The sequence below is a fragment of the Larus michahellis genome, chromosome 8, assembly GCF_964199755.1.
Source record: "Larus michahellis chromosome 8, bLarMic1.1, whole genome shotgun sequence".
In the NCBI taxonomy this organism is placed as follows: Eukaryota; Metazoa; Chordata; class Aves; order Charadriiformes; family Laridae; genus Larus; species Larus michahellis.
The window spans coordinates 33,913,110-33,931,805 of NC_133903.1; the positions used below are offsets into that span (position 1 = coordinate 33,913,110).

Consider the following 18,696-nt stretch of genomic DNA (forward strand, 5'->3'; position numbering starts at 1 on the left):
CATAGTTGCGATTTGTATGAATAGCTTGAATAAAATTTGTGCCGTAAAGGGTAGTAGTCAAAGATCTGACAAAAAGCTGGACTGACATTTATAAGATCAAGCTTTTGTTCCTGATTTTATCATACCCGTGTTCCTTGTCAAAATATTTACTGGCATGCTTAACTTGAAGATGAATTTGAAGTTACTGGAAGTGTTAGTGCATGTCTCAGGGGTATGGATCTAGGGGAAGAGGAGATGATCATGGAGGCACGTATTTGAAAGAAATACAAGGAGAAGGTAAAGGGGCAGAATGCTTGTAGATGAGTCGGTGAGCTGGTCACGTTATGGATGCAGAGTTAAGGGCATATCAAAAAAAAAAGACCACTATTTAAAAGGATTTTTAGAAAAATTGCATTGTTAGCAGCAGAGTAAAAAAAAAAGCTTTATAAAGAAATACATTTACAAACAGTAAAGAAAAATGTTGAAATGATGATGAAATGAAGGAAAAAAGAAAAGAGTACAGACTCTCAGAATTTAGCTATAAGAACATGCTAAAGTACCAGGGAAGGCCAGAAATGATTGAGTGATGTACTAAAGTAATAAAAATTAGTAATTTTTTTTTTTCTAAACACATCAGAAGCAGAAACTTTCTAGGAAGTCTCTAGGGCAAACGAATGGCATATAAGGTAGGGAAGGGAAAAATCTAAGAAGTATTAACTATGGAAAAGCTTTAGGAGGTTACCAGGCTACTGCCTATGTTGATGGGGACACGCTCTGGAGGTGTGTTTCAAAGTTTATACAAACCATTCTTAAAAAATGGAAGATAGTCTGTTGCATCAGATCACCAGAAGCAAATAATATTGATCCAAGAATTTTGAAAAAATGCAGAAACAAACTTCTGACTGTTACCTGTGATTTTACTAATTTAATTGCCAAGAGGGGCTTGATTAACTATAAGAAGGGACTATGGCAGATGTGGTTTTTATAAAGAGCTCCAAGGAGACTGAGAGGAACTAAAGACTAGCAAGTAAAACTTCAGCAGCAAGCAAGTTGATGGAAATTGTAATGAAGAATAGAATTAGCAGATAGACGAATGAGCATGATGAGCATGGAAGAGTGAACTTTTTGTAGAGGGAAATAATCGTGTACAAACCTAGTAGATGATTTTTTAAGGAATCAATAAGCATATGGATGCAAATGATCGAGTTGATTACGTATCTGAATCTCCAGAAAGTATTTCACAAGATCCCTCAGCAGTGTTTTTCAAAGAAACCAGTAAGAGTTGTTTTGTGGTTTTTTTTTTTGTTTGTTTGTTTGTTTTCATGGAATAATAATGGATTGAATAATAGAAAACAGGGTAAGAATAAATGTCAGAGACTACTACTCAGTCCTGTAAGAACTGTGTCAGGACTTACACATGCAGAATTATGCTAGAAAAGTGAGTGAAGTGTAATGTAATAAAGTTTGCTCTTATTACAAAAGACTGCAGCTGTAAAGACCTTCAGAAGAATTTCTAAGGTGCTGGGTGACAGCACAACAAAATGGTAGATGAAATTCAGTGGTCAAGAGTAACGCACCCCTATAGATACTTGGCTTTTACCATTTAGGAAAGGGACCTTAAGAGTAGCTCAGGGTATTTTATTGAAAATGTTGAATTAATGTTCTTCATCGGTCAAAATGGCAAATAGATTCTCGGATTTTTTAGGACAGGAAAAAAAGAATGAAATGGAAAACACCACAATGTCACCATATAACTTCATGACGTGCCCATCTCTTGAAGGCTGCATTAAGTCCTGCATATTGAGAAGGTATATAGTACTACTAAAAGAGGTAGAATGAAGAGCAATCATAGGTATAGTCAGTTCCTGTAAAAGGAAAGATTAAATAATTACGTTTCTTCAGCATAAGAAAGGGAAGATAGATGGAAGGAAAATAAAATAGACATCTGAAAAATCACAAATGTTATGGAAAAGGTGAATTGGAAATGATTATTAATTTACTTTTATTACGTCTTCCCCCAAAGAACTAGGAAGTACCAAATGAAATTGTCAGCCAGCCAGTTAAAGCAAAGAAATTATTACTATTACATTGTGCATAATTGTGTGCCTAGGATGTTTGGATAACAAAAGTATGAATGTCTCAAGAAGTGATTAGGCAAATTAGTGGATGAAAGGCTCATTGAGACCAACTAAATGTGAAGATAGTGATGAACTCTTTGGCTAAGAAAATTGGTAAGCTGTAGCTTCCTGGGGTTTGGATGCCTATGCTGAATGAAATGCCACTTAAGCTCACTACTGGCAAAGAGAGGACACTAAGGTAAATTGATCCCTGGTTTAACTCGGTACAGGCTTTCTAATTTTCTATTGTAAGATGTTCTACTGTCTATAAGCATGCAAGAATGAAGATAAACACGACTCACAAGACTGTAAGGTTTTGCAGACCAGCTCTCAAACAGGCTAGGTGAGATGGTCAGAAATCAATATGGTGAAGTGGGAACTGGGAAATGTAGAGAGGCACTTCTGTTACGTGTTTCAGTTAAACACTTCCTTCTAAACTGAACTTTGGTTTTCATATTGCCATCATTGTAAACAGAAAGATCTCTTGGGAGAGTCGTATTTGCACATGTGTAAAGGAAGCGAAACCAATAACTACTGAAGTCTTAATGGTCAGCATGTGCTGGTGTCAGCAATGCCATCAGTTGCTCCAGTGTCAAGATAGGAAGCCTTGGCTGTCTTTAATTGCCTCAGGTCAGTAGTTTTTACCTGCGGTTAAGTAGCATGGAGATTTAGGAGCAAGACTTTACTTGCTCCTAAATGATCCTTTTCAGGCCCCTTCATAAAAACGTCCCACCTGGGCGTGTCTGTGGTGCCATCGATCTCTTCATTTCTGTCCTCATAAAAAGGCAGCGAGCAGGCAATTACACAGAAGTTATGGCCACGGAGAAGGCTTAAAAGGAAAGCGTGACAGATCTTTCAGAGGAAAAGCAGTCCTGCTCATCACTGTTCAAATGAACATTTAATAATTCATAACAACTAACTGCATTATAAGTTTCCCCTTCAATATGTTTCCAAACGTGAATAGATTAAATGGTAATTGCTATGAAGCTTTATGTTCTATTTCATGTACCTAATAAAAGTTTATCTAGTGGAGCTTACTTTGTATCTTTTTGATCTATTCCTAACTGACTGCAATATACTATATTAAAATATTTATCATTGTGCTATCAAATATTAACCATTTTTAAATCATCTGACTAAAGAAAACAAATAATGTTTAACTTTTCATGAATTTCCTAATATTTGGCTGTTCAGAACTCTCCCATGATACAGCACCAAAAATACTGAAGACCCTAGAAATTGCAATCCCTCTTTTTAAATTGGGCTGTTTTGAAATGCACTCTGCTCACGTCCGTCCCCACTGTTCATTTTGGCTCTGTATGCAGAATCCAAGTTTTGCCATCTGTAAAAAGTTACGATTCTACTTCAGTACAAAAGAATCTTAGAGAGTTGTTTGGGGTTTTTTTTGGTAGGTTAGTGGATTTTTTAACTACTTTGGGGAAAGTATAGAATTTTTTTTTTTTTAGGAAGTTTCCCTAATTATCCACCTGCTCATCCATTTGAAATTATGTGGCTTTATCTGATAAAAACAACTAACAGTCTAGCAACAACAGTCTAGCAACTTGCTAGACTGTAACACGAATGATCTAGTGATGGAAAGAGGAGAATACCGGTCCCACAGATGTGCGACAGTCGCATGGCAGCCCAGTCCGGCCTCAGTGCTGGCTGCCAGGGCTACATCACTCCCAGCTCTCCTGGGACGCTCCGGGTCGCTCAACCTGCTGCTGATTCACATCACAGAACTAACACAGCAGAAAACTATTCTTTTTTTGGTGAGTGTCCTGCTGAGTTAGATCTGAAACGGTTCAATGAAAGGTCAAGCTGAGAGGGCCCGAGAGATTGCTAGGGGTGTGGGACTAAATAGCTGGGAATTGGGAGAAGAGGGATTGCAGCACTTGCAATTAAAGCGGTTTAGACAGCCTTGGAATAGCAGCTTTGAAGCTGACACCTGGGCAAGATCAAGAGGAAACAACCTCTTTGCTCCAATCCAATCCTTCACCTTGCTGGGGAAAAATTGTTCTATTAAAGGTCAGGTGTATAAATGTTGCCACTGAACCATTTCTTTTCACTTTGGAGAAAGCAAGTCTGATCACAGGTTATCAGAGTAAATCTCCTGAAGTGAAGAGCTGCAGTCTGTTAAGATCGTGGTGCTTCTTAATAAGATGTTAACTATGCTAACTAGCCCCCTTTTCTATGCCTCATTCTCTGGCTGATTTACGACCTGTTATTTGGGGTCGGCTTCCCCACACACAGGTGTTACCTAATTCACAATCCCCATCCTGCTCACAGAAGCCTTCCTTCCAGCACAGAGACGCTGAGATAACGTCCTTGAGCTCTCACCAAGGCCTCTCTAGTTTATTCCTCCTGCATGTTCTTCCATGTCCACAATATTCCACACACTTTGTAGGCAGCAGTATTAAAAGCAGCTTGAGCCGATGCCCGGCCAGGGCATGCTACAGTAATTGTGTAGATCTCTACAACTACATAGAGAAAGCATCCTATGTTTTCATCTTCTCTGGGCTCTTCATAGAAGAAAGATGCTTTGCTTAATAATGTTTGTTAAATACAGTGTTTGTGTTCCGACATGTTTATTCTGACTAAAATATCCCCTCCCCCGAGAGATATCAACCTTCTTTTTCTCCTTCAAATCCAGTATCTCATTAAAAAATAATACCATTCCATGATATTCATACTTTGGTGAACAACTTCCTATGTATTCCTGTATCGGTCATGTACTTTGGAATGAATGTGTTCATACACACATTCATGTTGTCTTTTTCAGGTTTAAAAGACCCAGGATATCAGTATGGCATTACACGTGTCAGCTGTCAGCATGCTTCCCTCGAGGTGAGTGGAATCAGTGTTTTGCATCATCTGAGAATCAGGCCTGATAACGCTGTAATTTTGACTGAAATCTTGCCTTGCTTGTCTCACATCTGTAAGCCACGCTTTGCCGTGAGTTGCAGCAGTGGGATTCTGCATTGACTTAAAGAGAATTATTCTGGATTTAAATTTGGAGCCATTTGAAGCAGAGTCTGTTCCTTTTACATCCAAACCCCTATACGCACACAGTTTAGTCTGTATAACAATCACGTAAGATAAGTATTATGAAATTGGTATTTCACGTATAAAGACCACAGGCGGATTGGTTCTCGGGGACAGCAATGTTTAGCCCCATCAGAACTTTATCCTTTTCAATAAATTCTTTCTATGTTTTATTCCCCTCCAGCTCCAAGTGTGGCGGTGCACTTACTAGCACCAGTCCTGGCACCAAAACACACTCGAACTGAAAGTCCAGAGAGCACCTGTGCAGAGGGGAAATCCCGCTGCATCCTCACCAGCTAAAAGCATTAAAACTACTACTGGTAAAAAGTTGTAAAAAGATATAAAAAGATATAGATGGATTGTCTACGGCTCCCCACACAGGCAGTTGCAAAACTGAACTGGAAAGCAGGGCATCCCAGTTCTGAATTTCTATTTCTTTTTCCAGCGCGTAGCTCCCCAGGCACATGTTCAATGTGTAGGTATTGAGGGACTCACGGGATTCATCTGGGTACAAACTTGTATAGAAGATCACTGACCTTCAAGAAGGGAGATAGTTACATTTATGTATTTAATCCATCTATAAAGAAGTGCACGATGTATTTTTCAAGAAATTTTTTTTTTCTTTTTTTAAAGAAATGGATGGCAACATATCTTTTTCCGGCTGAATTGTAAACACAAACTTCCAAAAGCAAATGTTAATGTAAGTTCCAGGGTTTGATTTTCTTTGGCAGTTCAATCTGCATGATGATTTTGATCAAATGCCTTGGCTTCTAACATTTGTAACACACAATGAAATGTAGACAAAGAAGCTTATATTTAAATAATCATATAATAAGTTGAATGCACACTGTGACAGAATATGAATTATCTAACAGGCTGCAGAGTAATACAAGTTCAGTCTGGAAGACAGATACAAGCACTGAGCACAGTTTGAGCATTGAAGATAAGAGTGTAATCCTCTGCCTACTTCAATAAAAACTATTTAAAATGAACGAAAAAGGGAAAAATAAAAGAAGCCATTCAGAGCTTGACATAAGACATCTGGCTGAAAACTCATTTGCTAATTGTTTAAGATTTACGCCATTGTACCAAGATGATTTAAAACAGTGATTCACAATAAGTAATGCCCTGAATTTAACTCAGGTACAAGCTGCCATTGGTAACGCTTGTAGCCAGTCTGGGCCTTTGCGGGGCTGCAGGTTCAACGTCTTTAATCGCTCACTGACTGTATGAAGGGAGATAGTGAATAATGTTAGCCACTGGACCTCCCCTCCCCCTTGCCCCTGTGGGGGAGAGGGGGGAATGAAAATTGGAGCTGTGCTGCTAAACTGAGATGGCAAGAGAGTCACTTTTTCTTTGCCCGATTGGATAAATATGCAGCTGGTTTTGGAATCAATTCTTGAGTGCGTGAAATTAAAAGGTGTTATTTTTAAATGCTCCTGTACGTATGCAACAGAGTTTAGTCACCCGAAATGTCATGGCCAAGAAATACAAAAGATGCAAGACTATGAGCAGTACGCTCAGAAAATCAAATGGATGCTCCTGCTTAATAGTCTGCCTTCATCCGCTTTTTTTTAAACTCAGACAGTTCTTCTGCGTGTAAACGTTTCTGCCCTTTGTTACAGGTTCCCCTTATCACAAAGCACTATGTTCAGTCTAAGGCTGGCCCAAAATAGCTGTAGTTGCTAGTTAAATTTCTTGCCAGGCTTGGAGCTTTTTCTTATGTTTTTGTGTTCATTTTTAAAGGAAATCATTTAATTTCTAAATAGAAAAATGAAATATAGCTATGCATTTTGTCATGTTTCTGGAATTCTAAAAGGGTTTCAGGACCAGACTGTTCCGTTCTTAATTCATTCCTTGCGCTTTGATATAGATGCATGTGGGTGAGAAAACCATTGTCGGTGTCCGGGAAGGCGGCAGGAGCTAAACCCCAGCAGCTTCCCCACACGCACAACGCCGGCGGCAGGAACGGTTCTGGGGGAGGGCTTAGAAGTAGCGCAAGGCACAGTTGCATCTTTTGTGCCTCTTTTTCTGAGGGCAACAAACCTTCCTGTACCAACCAGACCCTGCTGACCGCTGTGTCTATGCAGCATAAACCCCAAATTCAATAAGATAACAGCTGCTATCACGGTGCTTTTTATCTGGGAGGCAAAGTCTAAAATTGCATCTGACCTCTGTATGCACAGAGATGCAAGTGATGAGCGCTCTGCCTAGATCCTCAAAGGTTTTAGATGAAATCAGTAAGAGTGAGGTACCTAAATGGATACCTCTGAGGATAACAGCTTCTGTGTCTTTTGCCCGTACATGGTATAAGGTAGGACTATGAACAGTAACTTATCAAATGATATATTGTGAGCCTTAGAAAACACAACAGGACTTTAGCGTTGGTTTTTCCCAAATACGATTACTAACACATAAAACGAAGCCCCTCCATTTACTAATACAATCATACAAGTAATTAAACTAGCTATGGTATAGATCTAACGTATTTATTTATAGGTCAAGCTTCCGGTTGCCCTAGGTCAATGATTTTTAGCAGCAAAGCTCCATAAGAATAGATTTTCTTAATAATGCCAATAGGCTATGTGTAACAAGAAGTACCCAAACACATATTGGTCTGTTGAGTGTGTGTGTATCTGTCTTTGCATACGTACGTTTCTGCACAGCACAAGCTCAGGGAAACAGATCAAAACCACACGCTACACGTCCAGACAAATAATCTTTTTGAGCTTTGCTAAGGCAGCAGAATGAGTTCTTGTTTTTCTTGTATATTGGGGTCTGCATGCTTGCCCGGTCATTTGTTCATATTTCAATGGGAAAATAACAAACAAAGCTAAAACTGCCACACTACAAAATTAAATGAATTGGAATTCTGTTCCTCCATGAAAAGACTTGAAATGAGATTTAAATCAGTGTGTGCTTGGTAAAACATGGCAATTTGATGTCTGTTCCGTGAAACTGACAACTGCATCTAGTTGTTTTTCTTCTGAATTTGATCAGATAATTCGGTAAATTAGATAAAAAAAAAAAAAAATTAGATATTTGCCAGATAAAACTTGGCAAATATCTAACAGTTTCACAATCAGACTGAGATTTGTTCAGAAAATTACAACACAGTGAGGGAAACTTAATTAGTTTTGTCAGCATATATAAAGGCACTAGCTTGCATTTCCAGAAACTGTCTAAAGCTTTTACAGATACTCTGATTCAGCTAAAATCAGGCTAATTATATATTGGGCTTAAAAAAATCCTCATTAAAAGAACATTATTGAGGTTATAATGTCCAAACCTGAAAAGCTAGGAAATACTGCATTTAATAAGCCATTGGTTTGACAAGCTGATATATATGTTATTATATTAATTATATGACTGTAAATTTGCTTCGCAGACCTCCAGACCTGTTCAATATCTCAGCTACTTAGTACCTTTTTTAGACCCACTGTGTGGACGTGGTGTTCACTGTGCTTTATTCAAATTCTACTGCAGAGAATCATATTGATTTCCTTTCTCATTTTCCCCCCCCTGTGGTTCCTGTCACTACAATATCTCAATACTTCACAAATTCTAATGCTTATTTTGCCAGTACCTAGCGTAAGGCACAGGGGTGGCGACAACCCCCTTCTACATAAGGGGTGCGAGGCAGAGGGACATCCTATGATTTCCGAGTGCTTCGAGACACCTAGGATGTGACTTTTCAAAATATTAATAATAGAGAAATCTCAGATTTGAAACACTACTTTGCCTGCTTTCTGCTGCAACAGTAAGTGCTCAATAATTTTGTAAATTAAAACGGAAGTGCAAGCATCCAGAAAATGAGAATACAGTTAACAAGCACATGTGAAAAGTATGGTTTAAATAACCTGCCAAATACAAACAGGAGCTTTCTGGCAGGAGCTGAGAAAGTCCAATTTTCTCGGGTGACATTTAACTGCGTTGCCCCTGCAAACTTCCTTTCTCTTCATGTGCTAGCTTTAATGCTAACTGGTTAATTATCGCAATCTCTCCTGAAATTCCTTATTTATTGGTTTTCTTTCCAGATATATTTGCTAAATTGTCACAAGCCCAGATCTTCTACTTCAGTGGTACTCATCACTTAGCGAGGCAGTGGTAATCTCTAGCTTTATTGTTTGGGGTTTTTTTTTTGTAAAAAAATTATGATATAAGATTTGCATTTGTTTAGGAGCATTTGTGTGTCTGTATGGCCAATTTCCTAATATTTGGCTAATCGGTGTCAGTAATTACATTCTCTCCTGTGTTTCTCACTCTTAGAAGCCAAAATCAAGCTCTTGTAGAAATCTCTTTAATATGTGTGTGGAAGAATGCAGAGAGGCAGGGAGAAAAAGTGAAAGAAAAACATGAGAGGACTCTCCACAGTTTCTGGAAGCAGATGATCAAAACAGTTATAAAGAGTAAACCTTAAGAATTTACTACAAAAGAAATTCACAATAAGAGCCTAATCCTGTATATACACATGTGGTATTTCCGCTCACTTGTTTACAGAACCTGTTAATCAGAAGAGAAGCCAAATATACAACTAAGCCTTGAAACATCATCTGCTCTAGCAGTATTTACACAAAATTTCAGCTCTTATTTTTAAGGATGTTAAGTATACCTCCATTTTTTTTTTTAAACTCTTGAGCTTTTGTCTAGTTTTCACTAATTATAACAGGTAATGAGCCAGTGTTTTGCAGGTTTATTGTCCAGGGACATAGTTTTAAGGTATGAAAGCATGGTTAAGTTACTCAAGAAGCTGAAGTTTAGTATAGAAAAAAGTGAACATGCAGAGAATCACCTTTTGTCTTTTAGTAAGAATTTTAAATTTGGAGTAAATACACTGATGTTTTAGTGTACAACACTTATTTTGCAGTTGGCAAGACACGCATATTTACATATTTCAGTGGGAGCTCCTCCAGGCATTAGCAAGAGAGAGAGGACACTGAAAGCACACTGAAATAAATGGATGGCACAGGCAATTTACTGTCCTCATCTGGGAGTCTCCGACAAGGTTCAGGCACTATGGCATTCTTACAGCTCATAGCGCGCTTCGCTCATGTTCTGCTCTGAAGTAGCTGCACGTGATAGCACACAGACGCAGAGGCAGCAAAGCTGCAGGAGAGGGGCGACTCTCAGAGTTACTTACGTTGACAGCCCAAGCTGTGCCAGATATATCCCGGCAGACATTTATCACATTTAGGCCCTGATGTTCCCTCCTTACACTCACAAAATCCTCTGTCATTACAGCGATCATGGACTGAACCAAAAGGGTTACAATAACAGTCTGCAGAAACAAGACAACACATACACACTGGATTCAGGTCTACGTATGGTGATAATTCATGCAATACCAATAGAGGGTGCATTTCCAGTGCTAAAGGTAAAGGAAGACTGTCTATTACGGATATCTAGAGTAGTGAATATAACTACTATAGGTCCATTTATTTGTTTGCCTGTGTCATTTCAGGAAGAAGCACTTTATGATGAGAAGAGAAAAAGTAAACAGAAAAGGTATAAAGGCAGAAGATACCATGTTCTTTGAGGATAAGTGATTGTAACAGATTCTCTTTTGGTACGGATGTTGTTGACAATTTAATGAACATTAGAAAAGCTTTGTATAGTATGGATATATCAATGTGCCACCAGGGTAAAATGTTTTGCGTTATTAAAATAGGCTTATCTATGTTACTCAATATTTTCAGAAGTTCTGAATGTCATTACAGGGCTATATAAATGCACTTTACTTATTTCCAAGATAGTCTTCCTTTATAGTTTTGAGCAGTGTAATACTTTATGTGGATATTTGCCATTAAATTGATGAGACTGTATTTATCAGTGACGTTAATAAACCTTTTAGATAGTCCACAGTGAAAAGCTTGAGGTGAGCAGTAATGTAATGGAAAACTTAGCAGAACTGGCTTTATGCTGCCGTTTCCATTTCTCTCACCTCCCAGTGGGCAGATGGAAGAAGCAATGAGGCTCATTCCCCACTGCCTCTTTCCCAGGTGTGTTCACCTAATTGAAGAAGGGCTAGGGTAACCCATTTCCTCCCACAACACTTAATGTGTTGTTCGTTCACAGCCCTTTTCTTTAACGCGATTACAATATCTGAAGCTAAGACATTAGCTAGCAGAGCTCATGTTTGGCATTCCTGTTCTTCAGTTTATTATTATTATTCTTTTAAATGAAGGGCTGTATCTTATTTGTATGTAGACCCATGTAGACCCAGAGTAACTCCACTGTCAACTGAGACCACAGACACGTTTTGGCAGCATCTGATCTCTGCTGCTGCTGAAGGCAAAAGACACACAAATCGATTCCTGAATTTGGGCAACCTGCTGGGCGTCTGGCTTTGTATGTCTGTGAATCACTGCTACTTTGATGACTGCCTTTGGCAGTTGTTCCCTAGCATTAGGTTAAACCTCAGCGATACTGTAAATGACAAAATGGAGTTGAACTGGGAAGTAAAATATATATAAAAAAAAATCCAATGGAAAAACTGTAACAGGAAAAAAATTACCAGGAAGACATTTGTCATCTGTTGTCTCAGTGTTTATTAACTATAAATTACAGATGGCACTTTGAGCATTTGGCATGCTGAAGAATAGTTACCTTTGGCAAACAGAGTTCCACAATAATAATAGAGTCAATTAGCTAGCAACATTCATTAATGAAGTTGAAAACTGACACGCCAAAAATACTGTGCAAGGCTGAGCAGAATGGTAGCGCAGTGAGTGCCATTTGAAAAGCTGGCAATTCTGATGTGAATTAGATGTATGAAATGTTTACGTAAACAGGCACAGAACTGAGATACATATTAAATGCAGGAAGTAAAATTTGCTTGAAAAGTGTTTATAGAGAACCTTGAAAGACAAAAAGCTTGGAATTACATTAGAAACAGAGGGCCCGATACTTGTACATAAGAATAGCTTAGTTGGACATAACAGAGTTACACTGATTTAAACAAGAGTTTGTGAAACAAATCTATGGCCTGTGATAATAAATGCTTATAGGTACATAATGTTATATTTTCCAGAGAACAAGAGCCTGACCCTGAAGCAGTGAAAGCTTTCCTGCTGAACTCTGTGATACAAATATGTAAGAAGTACCAGGCCCATATTGTGCTGTTTAAGGGAAAGTAGGTAGTGGGAACAAAACTTTAAGCCAGGCCCCTTGACAAAAGTAGCAGATGAAATCAGAACATCAAACAGACCCAGTAACCTTTAGTAACTGACTCTAGCCTCCATCCTTTGCAATACACAATCGATACCATAGATATAGAACCTACAGAGGTCCACCAAACATCCAAGCTTGTTGTCCAACACAATATCACAGGCTGTGGAACACTTCCCAAGACCTGCCAAATACTTAAGACATTAAAAAACTCAAAAGCCACAATTCCAGTGTGCCACAAGGAGGCAGTCAGTATCTCCAATGCCCTTACAACAGGGCATTAAATAACATTAAATTAACATTCCCAGGTCATCCTAATAAGCAGACCACACACCAGGTTCCAGAGTGGGGAAAAAAGCCCTGCAGATCTGAACTGGGAAGGAATTTTCCTCCTAACCTCCATCTGGTGACTGAAGGATGGGAATGACAGCAGAAGTCATCTGTTCACTGAGATTCACTATATCAACGTGATGCTGCCAACAAAACACAATGAAAATAAGTAAAAAAGGTTAGGAAAATGGGCTGAAGCTTGCAGGGTTGCTGCTTTTATCAGTCTGGGTTGACAGTGGCTACAGGACAGCCCTCAAGGTTCACTTAACCATATATCATTAGGGTTTCTAATGATCTCACAGATATCAATTGAAGCTTAAGCCTAAGTGACTGGAAGGCTGGTTTTCTTATAGGTGTGACAATAATTGTCATTTCAGTATTTATGTTGTAAGGCAAAAGAAATCTTTCATTACTCTGGGTCTACTTGGTGGTTTCCATGCTATCCATGCTTGCCAGTGTGAGTAGTTAGTGAAATAAAGAGTTTTTAGGACTTGTAAAAATAAAAAGCTCTTCAAGTTGTTAAATTCTTTTTCACTGTAAGCATGTCAAGTGAATGATTGTTAACTTTAAAATACCTTGATTTATTTAGAAACTGCAATTGCCCATATGAGGTAAATTTGCAGTTAGCTGACAAATCCACAAATTTTTGGTATTTCATTTTAGGAAAGAAAATTTATTTTGCTTCTAAAGAAATTAAGGGCATAATGAAATTAGATTTTAGCCCACTGTATAATGCGTGGCATTTGGTTCACTGGTAAAAACCTTCTCAATATTTCAACTCTTTGTAACTTGTCAGTTTTCAAAAGGAAACATTTTACATTTTCTCCATTTAGTTAGTATCGACTAAGATCCACAGATTTGTTACCCATGTACTTACCATATATATTTATGAAAACTATATATCAAACAAGTAGTTTTGATAAATCAGAGCCAAAGCCCTGTTAGCTACCATTAAACTAGCTTATCCAAACATTTTTTATTTTTCTACATATATGACTGAAGAGGAAAGAATTAGCCTGGAAAAATGACTTTCATATGGGAATAAGATTTGTACATGTCACTGGATATCTGCTTATTAAAATGTTCATGCCAACATTCCATTCGTACTCAAACCCCACAACACTGCTTTGAAACTCAGAGAAAAGAAAAATGAGCGTTTCCAATAGAGCAAGACTCTTTGTGCTTGACCTAGAAGGATGGTGAATCCATCAGCTCTCTCAGAGGTGAAAATACTCTATGTTTTATAGGAACAAATCTTAGGAGCCCCAGTTCAGGAAAGCACTTGAAGCACAAACTTCTTTGTTTTCTAAAAGTCACTTAGGTATCAGCTTCACTTCACTGACTTCAGATAAGAAATAGTATGAAAGTCTTCTTAAGTTGGCAAATCAGCTAGGATACAAACATTTCGTATGCAGTATGATCACTATGATCCTGAAAACTGTCTTAGTCCAACAGGAATATTACTTATTTAAAACAAATTACCTAATATGTAGCAAGCCAGGGTTTGATCCTATAGTCATCTCACATTGTACAATTCTCATGGGACCCCAAGAGAATTCTGCTTGCATTAAGGTGGGAAAGTCAGCAAATGCATCACATATTGTCTTTTTTTGTTTTTTTTAAGGCTTTTATTAAATGAAAGGTTTCTAAATGTTATTTCTGCAGAGTCTGGGCAATTTTGAAGTGCACAGTTGTTTTGCTAAGACATTCTAAATACATCACTTGCAAATTAATTTAAAATTTACTTATTTTTGACTCCTGGTTTATTAACTTCCTTGTCTTACGTAGCTACAGCTGCTGTTTTAGCATTTCAGCGTACACGGGAAAACAATTTACTGAATGAGCTGATGAAAAATCCCAAATAGAGTAATTTAGTGTCATATTCATTAAGCCTATTTAGGCAGCTAAAATTATACAGCCCTGATGTCATACCGATAATGTCCATCATCTGCATCAAACAAATATGAAGGACAGTGTTTTTTTTCCAAGAACATTTGATTGGGTTAAGCTCCTCAGCACAATCATACAAAATCATGGCTTGCCTACTAAAGTTCTTATTAGCTTAGACTAATTAATGTCAAAGGAGATCATGCATTTTCTGAATGTGTTGCCAAGCAAAGTTAAAAGAAGGACACCTGAAATGCAGTGCATGGATGGATCTGGGTGTTTATCACGAAATAAAATGTAAATCTGTCAAGCTGCAGACTGAAACAAATAATGGCAACCTAAATAGTTTCTGGCTTGAATCTCAGCAATGGATTATAAAGAATATTAAAATATAATTTATCCACTCGTCAATTTTGGCACAAAAAAAATCTTTCTGCTCTTTTCTTTTTGCTTCCTGGAGAATATGAAGGAAAAAAAAAATCAAAATAAAAATCCAGAACAGGTTCTACTGATGCTTATGTCTATAAGAAACACATGTAATGAAATTCTTCACCTCTGTTATTAGAACAGTGCCTTTTGTGGCTACCTGTTAACTACTGGCCATTGTATGAGGCTTCCTTTTTCGACTATGCTCAGTCTTCACCTAAAGTGTCCTAACTTTTGCTATGTACTGTCTGTGGTGACACGAGGAACAATCCATATTCTTCTACTGCGATGAAGATCTTTTTTTATTATGTTTTGGCATTTTCTTTAATTCTGTATTTTGGATACTTATAGCAGATGCTAGGTCTAAAAGCACTGTTTTCCCTAGGAATCCCTTTTCTAAATTGACATCATGTCAAACTGATTTGACAAAATGCTGCTCCTAACCACATGGGCATCATTTCAGTTTCTCCCCTAAGGAGAGAGGAGCTGACACGGCATTTACAGCCCTCAGTCTGGGAGCAGAATTAGCTGCAACATGTTTTTATGAAATTTAAGTGAATAAACGGGGTCGATAAACACCACTCCCCATGTCCTGTTGATGCAGCTGGCAACTTTTGTAGGTCTCCAAGCAAGTATTCAAGAGCCTGTACTAATAATTCTGAAGGTTAGACTGGGAACGGGTATTTATGATGGGTTTTCATGTGCGCAACTCCAGCGTGGCTCCCTCCTGTAGAAGGACAGCACAAGCCGTTTCTCAGGGGCTTCTGGGGAAAGTCTTCCCAGGACCCTTAGCCAGGGAGGTTCATCGTCACGTACAGATTTAAAATACCTCCATGGGGCTACAGGGGCAACGGAACTGAGGTGAAAAGTCTACACAGATGTTCTTATCCATTGAAAAAGCTCATTCTGGCTCAACTGGAAGTAAGCAGCAGTGGGCCCTAGCAGCTGCCAGTATAGCTGAAAAGGCACAGAAGAAAAGCCGCAGTTATCCCGGGACTGACCTATGCACACATTTTCATCGTCCAGCTCTGCAGAAGCATTTCTGAAGTAGCCCAGCCTGCACAACTCACAGTGCTGACCTCTAGTGTTGTGCTTACAGCTCACGCAAATGACCGTATTGAGCAGCTCGATGTAACTGCACCGGTTGGAGTGCCCGAAGCATTCACAGTCTTTCAAGGAAGAACAGAAATGTATACAAAATGTATACAGCAGCAGAGTAATAGCACATTACATGCTTAGTAAAAATGAACCATGAACAGAAGTATGAATGGATGGCACACACATGTTAATCAATGTAACATGGACAACAGCAGATGTTTATCTGCAATGAAAGTGACGTTTGTTTCAGGCAGGTTAGCGTGACCCGAGGACCATGGCATGACGTTGAAGCTTGGCTGTTGTTGGCAGACCTGATGGAACTGAAGCATTTGCAGTTGTAAACCTTTCAGGGGTACTGGAGGCTCAGTTTCCGCTGATAGAAATGCACATCTTTTTTGCATGTTTGAGATGAGTATAAATCAAGACATGGGAAAAACCTCCTCATGTTAAAAATATTAAATCCAGTGGACAAAATTGTCAAACTTCATCGTGCTTAAATCCATGACTGTAGGTAAAATAAAAGCTTTCTTCTGACATAAATGGTGAGTATTCAAAAATACTACTGAACTCAGGGTACAATAACTGGTAGGCACCTTGGGAACCAGACTCTCTTATTTCGAGACCAAACAAATCTCTAGTTTGACAATTTTGGCCAGCACCTCCTAAAATAATTAACAGAGAAGAAAAGGAAAGAAGAGAGGTGTTATTTAAGACCTACTTCTACTGCACTTCTGAGGTAAACATTAACCCATTTTTATATTCTGAGATGAGAAACAATTGGGCCAGAAAACATCATGAAAGTTCTGAAAGGTGTACTGAACAGAAAGCATGCTTACTGCAGCCATCTGAAACGCAGCTGGCATGACAGGCACCTTTTAAAAACCCTTTCATTAAACGTAGAATGCTACCGCCTTTTAGTCTTTAATCACAAGTGATGCTTGGTTTTACGCAGAAAGAAGCAGAAATTAGAAACGTATCAATATCATTATAGAAGGTACAGCTATGCTTTGTGTAGACAGCTCGTGTAAGTCTGATCACTCAACTCTGAGATTATGAGCCCAGAATGAATGCAGGAAACGTTATTAGGAAGATCAGAGAAGTAGAGAGCCTATTTAAAAAGTGAAAACTAGGATAATTTGGCTTGTTTAGTCCAGGAAACTGAAGATGGGATATCACTGGGCTATAAATACATCAAGGATATAGCCTTCTGCCATCCTAAGTGAATATCTGTGCTAATGGACAACACTGGCACAGGAACAAATGGGTGTTAACTGGCCATTGAGAAATTTCAATTGGAAATTCGGAGATACTATCTAGCCATTAGGGCACTGAGGTTCTTGAACACTTCCAATTTGTAGCAAAAACCTGATGCTTTAGAGATATAGTTTATTAACTGGTGAAAGAGATTACGGTGTGTTTCCCGCAGTAATGGAGTGCTGGATGCAGTGACTTGGAAGGGCTTCAAGGTCTTGAAGTGAACTTAGCCTGTAATTAGATAACGCTGTAGGAGAGGGTGTAAAATGTTTCCATACACGACAGGGGCCAAGTCCCCGGTGCTGCCTTTCCTATGGTGTGCTGCTGATTGTTGGCGTAGGGTGTCAGAGACAGTATTTGTGCCTGTCTGTATTTTTATAAAGAAATAGCAATACCGGTACATGTTTATGAGTATGTTATGCACACCTAATGTATATATTTCTTTGGCTGTCGCCTGATGTAGTGGGCTGTAAATAGATAGTATCTTTTCTTATACTGTACAACGCTTAGCAGAACACATGTTTCTGTGTTGAGAGCTGCCTTTCTGCTGCCAGGACACGTTAATTTGATTTACGTATACACATTTGTTTAACATATACGCATTCTTGCGCTCTTCAATGTTATACTGCTAAACCGATGTTTCGTGGTTCACACCAGTCTGGTAATTTTGATGCCTATAACTGCTGGAGTACAGTAAAACATTTGGTGTATCAGTCTCAGTATGTCGCCATTTGACATCACTGAGGGGGGAGGAAAAGAAGTGTTAATATTTGTTGTCCTTTGCAGCTGGTCAGTGGGATTCAGCATCTCAGCCAGACACCCAGCAGCTTTTCTCCCCCAGTATATCCATCTTGCTCGAGTAAAAACTGTCTGTGTGGGGCAGAGGCCACAGATCTAAAAGCGGAAGCTACCACTAGCAAACAAGAGTCACGGGATAAATTGTTATGATTTTAAGTTTTTGTGTGTTTGATCTTTAAAATAAGAAAGACTGGTTAGTGACCAGCAATTGGATCCTTCTGAATCTCAGATTCAGAAGCAATGCCGTCTTAGGCTCTGTCTGACAAAGGACCTGTCTTCTGCTGGCATTAGATAATTTGTTTTGGTGAGACGATACTGTACTGGTATGTTTGTCAGACGTGTGGCTAAACATAATCATACCGTAGGTGAATTTAGAGCAAGTAATTTCCCTTTTTTCGAATCAGTAACCGGCAGCACAATACTACATTTTTATGTTTCAAAAATGCACGGACTATAAAGAAGTGACAGTAATTCAGACTACGCTACATCGTCTTTTGTGTTTGAAGTAGCAGGAAGAAATTGAGAATATCCTGTGAATGAGTGACTGCGCTACTTCCACTGTGAAATTGTGGTATGACCTCCAGGAAGATTACTA

The 18,696-nt window shown here is 38.7% G+C and overlaps 1 protein-coding gene across 8 annotated transcripts in view; it reads right to left on the reverse strand.

Moving 5' to 3' along the window:
• Positions 1-18,696, reverse strand: part of NTNG1 (netrin G1) — a 158,852-nt gene that overhangs the window by 17,210 nt on the left and 122,946 nt on the right. For 3 of the 8 annotated variants that reach the window (XM_074597463.1, XM_074597470.1, XM_074597464.1), the window contains 2 exons: positions 15,953-16,120; positions 10,282-10,419 (listed from right to left, as the gene is read on the reverse strand). The exons of 2 other annotated variants lie outside the window; for them this stretch is intronic. In XM_074597463.1, the coding sequence (XP_074453564.1) occupies positions 10,282-10,419; positions 15,953-16,120 (306 nt within the window). The remainder of the gene's footprint in view (positions 1-10,281; positions 10,420-15,952; positions 16,121-18,696) is intronic. 3 more of the 8 variants (XM_074597465.1, XM_074597467.1, XM_074597466.1) reach the window with 2 other exon arrangements.